The 6030-nt window shown below is 41.3% G+C and overlaps 1 protein-coding gene across 1 annotated transcript; it reads left to right on the forward strand.

Annotated features, from left to right (window-relative positions):
* The first annotated feature begins 3016 nt into the window (after positions 1-3016).
* On the forward strand, positions 3017-5537 carry LOC119297322 (tyrosine--tRNA ligase 2, cytoplasmic-like). Its single transcript, XM_037575162.1, has 5 exons — positions 3017-3159; positions 3402-3507; positions 4294-4353; positions 4941-5006; positions 5147-5537. The coding sequence occupies exons 2-5, from the start codon at positions 3415-3417 to the stop codon at positions 5165-5167; spliced, it is 240 nt and encodes a 79-aa protein (XP_037431059.1). The 5' UTR covers positions 3017-3159; positions 3402-3414; the 3' UTR covers positions 5168-5537.
* Positions 5538-6030: the final 493 nt, after the last annotated feature.

Here is a 6030-nt window from a genome sequence, read left to right on the forward strand (position 1 = left end):
AGATCATGAGTGGGGTAGTTCTTCTCATTAGGCTTCAACTGGCGAGATGTATAAGCAACAACTTTCTTCTCTTGCATCAAAACTGCGCCAAGACCTTGAAGAGAGGCATCACAAAAGACCTCGTACGGCTTGGATTCATCAGGCGGAGTCAGAACTGGAGCAGTGATCAATTTCTCTTTCAAAGTGTTGAAAGCAATATCACACTCTGGAGACCAAACGTACTTGACGTGCTTCTGAAGAAGATTAGAGAGAGGCTTCGCTATCTTAGAAAAGTTTTCAACGAATCTTCGGCAATAGCTTGCGAGACCGAGAAAACTGCGGAGTTGTTTCACGTTTTGAGGAGGTTCCCAATTCACAATTGCAGACACCTTCTCAGGATTCACAGCAATGCCCTTGGCAGAGATGATATGGCCAAGATAAAGAACCTCATCGAGCCAAAATTCACACTTGGAGAACTTGGCGTAGAACTGATGTTCTCTGAGCTTATCGAGAACCAAACGCAAGTGCTTGGCATGATCTTCCTTGTTCTTGGAGAAAACCAGGATGTCGTCGAGATAGACCAAAACGAAGTCGTTGGTGTAGGCGTTGAAGATGAAGTTCATCATGCGAGAGAACGTCGGAGGAGCGTTGGCGAGGCCAAAAGACATGACAGTGTATTCATATGAACCAAAGCTTGTTCTGAATGCTGTCTTGGGAATATCTTCTTCACGAATGCGAATCTGGTGATAACCCATACAGAGATCAAGCTTGGAGAATGCTTGGACACCTTTGAGTTGTTCGAACAGCTCATTGTTGTTGGGAAGTGGGTATTTGTTCTTGATGGTCTTCTTGTTCACTGGACGGTAATCAACACAAAGTCGGTCCGTTCCATCCTTCTTCTTCACAAAAAGAACACCACAACCCCACGGAGAAGAACTAGGCCGGATAAGACCCATTCTTTCTTGCTCATCGAGTTGCTTCTTCAGCTCCTTCAACTCTTCGGGTCCGAGCTTGTAAGGACGTTTGCACACAGGTTCCGTGCCAGGCTCAAGTTCAATAACGAATTCAACAGGCCGGTGCGGAGGCATTCCTGGGAGCTCTTCTAGAAAGACGTCTTGATATTCGCAAATGACTGGAATTTGCGAGATGGCATCCAATTCACCCTTCTCATTGAGAGAAAACAGACGGATAGAATTATCCCGAGCGGCTAAGACAATTATATCCTCAGACGAATGAGTCAATTGAATCTGCCTGGCTGCACAATCAAGCTGAGCCTTGTGCTTAGAAAGCCAATCCATCCCGAGAATAAGATCAATATCCGAGTTACCAAGAACCATTGGAGAAGCCAGAAACTTGAAATCACCCATCAAGATAGAAATATCCGGAACCTCGTGATTAGCAAGCAAACATTTACCCGGAGAGATGACTGCGAACGGTTTATGCATAACTTGGGAAGTCAACTCATGCTTAGATGCAAAAGGTTTCGAGATGAAGCAGTGCGATGCACCAGTGTCAAAAAGAACTTTTGCAGGTTTATCATTAATAGGAAGGTTACCCATGATCACATCTGACGAGTCCTCTGCCTGAGCTGCATTCATCAAATTGACCTTGGCATGCTTGGGGTTATGCTTGACCACAGCTGTACTTGACGATCTGACAGGAGGAGGAGGAGGAAGACGCCTCTGGTTGAGACACTTGTTGGCATAGTGACCCTTTTGTTGGCACTTGTTGCATGTGACCTCTGAAAGCGGACGGTGATACGGAGCACTCGACCTTGGAGCTTGAGACGAAGTCTTGTTCTGAAAGCCAGGGTTGGGTGGGTGGGAAGAACCACTGCCACCTTTGCTCTTCTGCTGAAACGGCTAACGGAACGGAGGAGGAGGAAGCCAAAACTTCTGTTGCTTGGCCACTTGAGTAGAGGAAGAAGGAGTAACATCTCTGACTCGCTTCCTGGAAGCATCACACCTCACTGAGCAGCCTCTTGCTTTAGTGCCATGTTGTAGAACTCATCGTATCTCAAGGGCTCAAAGAGAACAAGAGCGAGCTGAATATCTTCTCTGAGACCACCCCTGAACTGATATATCATGCTCTTCTCATCAGGCACGTCCTGCTTGGCAAAGCGGGCAAGCTTCTGGAACAACTTGTTGTAGTCATAGACAGACAAAGAGCCTTGCATCAGATTGTGGAATTCCTCATGCTTGCTTTCAACCACGCTCTGCGGAATATGATGAGCTCGGAAATCTCGACGGAAATCATCCCAAGTGATAACACGTCCACCTCTGGAGTCCTTGTACTGATGGAACCATTCTGCAGCTTGATCTTTGAGTTGGAAGGAAGCGAACTTGACAAAGTCCTCAGGCCTGACGTTACTGCACTCGAAATGCTTACACAGATCCACAAGCCAATCGTCAGCATCGGTTGCCTCAACACAATTGCTGAAAGTCTTTGGCCCGTTAGCAAGGAACTGGTTGAGTGTAGCAAAGTGACTCTGATTGCTGCCTTGATTCCCTTGACTGCCTTGATTGCGCTCTTGAAGAATTTGCATGATCAGCTGAGTGTTTGCATTGGTTGCGGCCATCACAGCTTGCCATGCCTCTGGAGGAGGTGGAGGCGGTGGTGGATCTTGATTCTGGTTCTGACTGGTGCTCTTAGCGGGAGCCATCCTGAAGAGGTTGACCACCATTAGCACATGATAGATAAATATTGAAGCTGACCAGTAATCTCTTTCATTGCCTGTGCAGTAAACTGTCGGGAGGTTGAGTTGTGGGATTGCCTGTGCAGTAAAGCTGTTTTATCTCAAAACGCTGTATTGGCTCCATTTGTTGGGTTCTTCTGAATGTTGATCAAGTAGTTAAAATATAACATTTCTTTCATTGTTTTTTGGTTCATTCTGCCAGTGTGACCATCGATATGCATATCTAATATATTACAGTTTTTAGCGGACAGTCAGATTTCTAATCTTTAACTCACGTGTTCACTGTTTGCTACATAATATTGGAACCGTTTGTATGAAATGCTCGTCTGTTTATTTCAGGAGGCTTCAAATAGGAAAATAGAGTTGGCTTTCTGCCCACCAAAAGTAACAGTGTCTAACCCATTTCTGGAGTACATCAGATATGTTATATTCCCTTGGTTTGGAAACTTGGAGGTAGCTGACAAGAAAGGGAATGGCAGTAGCAAGTAATATTCTTTCCCTTATGTACCAAATGTATTCCTTTCTGTTTCTTGTGAATGGCTGGTTTTTAATTCAGCAGTAGGATGCACAAAATTATATATATCTCATCCATAACTTCGTAATCTGCGTGCACTCGTTAATCACATCAGCGCCAAAGAAATGTGTGCCCACAAATGTAATATTCTACAAAATGAATAAGTTGATAATATTATGCTCCAGTATTTGTGATAATTGTCGTCTTATGCAGGACATATGCAAGCATGGAAGATTTTGTTGTTGACTATGGAAGTGGCAATCTTGATTCTGCTGATGTTAAGCTGGCTTTTGAAAAAGGAGTAAACAGCATATTAAAGGTAACATTTGCATTCTTAATTGTTTGTATCCAAATCGTACCCAAAGTCATGTTGAATTGTTGATTACCTCTGCCAGTACAACTGTTCAGATTCTCTTGAAAAGGGAAGTTAGTATAGTTACTAACAAGGTGAGTCTAAACCACATGTCAACCAGACAACCTGTGGCGAGTACAAATTTCAGGCTACTACCTTTTTTAGATATAGTCAGACAACTTTGGCAAAAAAAAAGAGATAGTCAGACAACCAAATAGCCATGTGTTTATGGCATGTTAGTGTTCTAGTTTATATCAGCATGAGGATTAATGATAAATAAATGGGCAAGGTAACAAGCAAAACTGAGGGCTGATTTGATGGATCTTGCCGATATTAAGACCTGTTTTTGATCAAATATTCACTCGACAATTACATCTTTCATGTTTCAATAATATTAAAGTTCAATATATAATCCTCATTTTCTCGGAAGTAAAATATAGTGACATTGTAGAGCTATAAACTTTCGAGCAGGAGAAATTTACGTTCTGTAACGTAGGCCCAATCATTTTAATGCTGATGAATTGTGGCACATTTTCCTTTGCAACTCTTATCTTTTGTGGGGTGGCAAGCAGGAGATGTCAAAATAGGACCCCTGTAGCTCTTTCAAAACCGAATTAACTGATGAACTTTTTCCTTAGCCTGTAAAGTTGGGCCGAATTGTTAGTGTTCACTCAAAATTATTTCTGTTTTTCCTGACTTATTTCAAAGCAATATTCTACCCTGACAATTTGTATGCACCTTTTGTCCTTCAAGCCTGTTCAGGACCACTTCATTAGCAACAGTGAAGCCCAAAATCTATATTTCTCCTGTAAGGTACAATTATTGCTTACTGTTTGTATTTGTTTTGGTACAACACCTGAAAATGACATGTTTGAAGTTGGTAGAACTCCTGAAAATGACTTTAAATGTTTGAAATTGAGTGTGATGTTAATGTACTATCTTAACAGTTAACACCAAAAAAAACTATGTGTAGCATCACGTATTGGATTAATCTGGTACTCCCTCTGTAAACTAATATAGGACGTTTTAGGTCACTAATAGTGACCTAAAACGTCTTACATTAGTTTACAGAGGGAGTACCATTTTGACTCGAGGCTTGCAATTCCAACAGCACAATAGTCATGTTAGCCCAAATTGCATGATCATCTGACGATGATATATTGGTTACCTATGTGTAAATGTAATGAGTATCTTAATATGTTCACCTGCTGTCCATGAACCTAGTTTTGTTGGTTCTGAACGGGGCCTGATGGGGCACTTAAGTAGGTGCTGGTAGTTTCACTTACTAATCTACCAACACCTTCAGTAGGAGAAGAATGGGGCATATTGTTGTCTCATTCTTCCAACCATATTAAGCCAGAAAACATGGTGATGTTTAATTTTGCCTTCTTCTACTTCAGTTGCAGGATCAAATTACTGCAGATACACGGAAGATTATACTACAGAATGAGGAGATTGTCTGGGGTGTAAGTTTTCTCACTCCGAACTGATAGATCTGCTGGGGGTCTTGTTAGCGTTAATCTTGAAATATATTATTCTAAGACAGCATTGAACTGTTGATGGCATCGTATGTTTTAACTTTCTACCTTTTTTTTCCCTGTGGTAGAGGTCGGAGCTGCCACTATGATGTTGGGGTCAGCTGACCCCAACGAACTTAGGCAAAACGTGGAGTGAATTGCTGCCAAAGTGCAATGAGTCTTCTTCGCAAAGAAAGTGCAGTTAGTCTTGATGGAACAGATGAGCCCATTGAAATCTTTGGCTGACTGAAGATGATGATATGTTAGATTGCTGGAGGGAGAAATAAAGGCCTCATAGTAACTTATTGTTCCGAAATATGCAAGGAATTGTTGGATAGGCTTCTTAACTTATTGTCCCGTTGGGTGGTTTTACTTTCCGTGTTGTATATATCACAACATTGTTTTTATATACTCCATTTGTCTCAAAATAAGTGTCAAAGTACAACATTGGTATTCCCTTCGTCTGGATGAATAAGTCATCTTAGGTTATGCACCGTGACCAAGGTGGAGGAAAAATGAGATGACCTAATGTTTATTTGCTAATTAATAGCATTGCATGCAATGAACACACCATTGCATGCTGTGTTTGGTAGTCTTAAATCAGAAAAAGCATGTATGCTTAACATCTTTTACTGGTTGATTTCTTTTAATGCATCATGTCTAAGTGTTTTGGAATTATTTGATTTACATAAGATGACTTATTCGTCTAAACGGAGGGAGTACAAAGTTGTATAGTACCACTCCCTCATTCCCTTATACAAGGTCACTTTGTTTTTCGTATCGAATTTGGAGTTAATTTTGATCAATACAATATGGATTACATGTCATAAAAAATATATCATTAGAATTCTTTTTGATGACATACTTTTTATGGCATATAACTCACCTTTTGTTGTTAAAGTTAAGAAAATTGTTTGTTTTAAGCCGGCTGATGTTTCGCACGCGTAAACTGCGTCACGGGCCGTGCGATCAA

Source organism: Triticum dicoccoides, chromosome 5A, assembly GCF_002162155.2.
Source record: "Triticum dicoccoides isolate Atlit2015 ecotype Zavitan chromosome 5A, WEW_v2.0, whole genome shotgun sequence".
Classification (NCBI taxonomy): Eukaryota; Viridiplantae; Streptophyta; class Magnoliopsida; order Poales; family Poaceae; genus Triticum; species Triticum dicoccoides.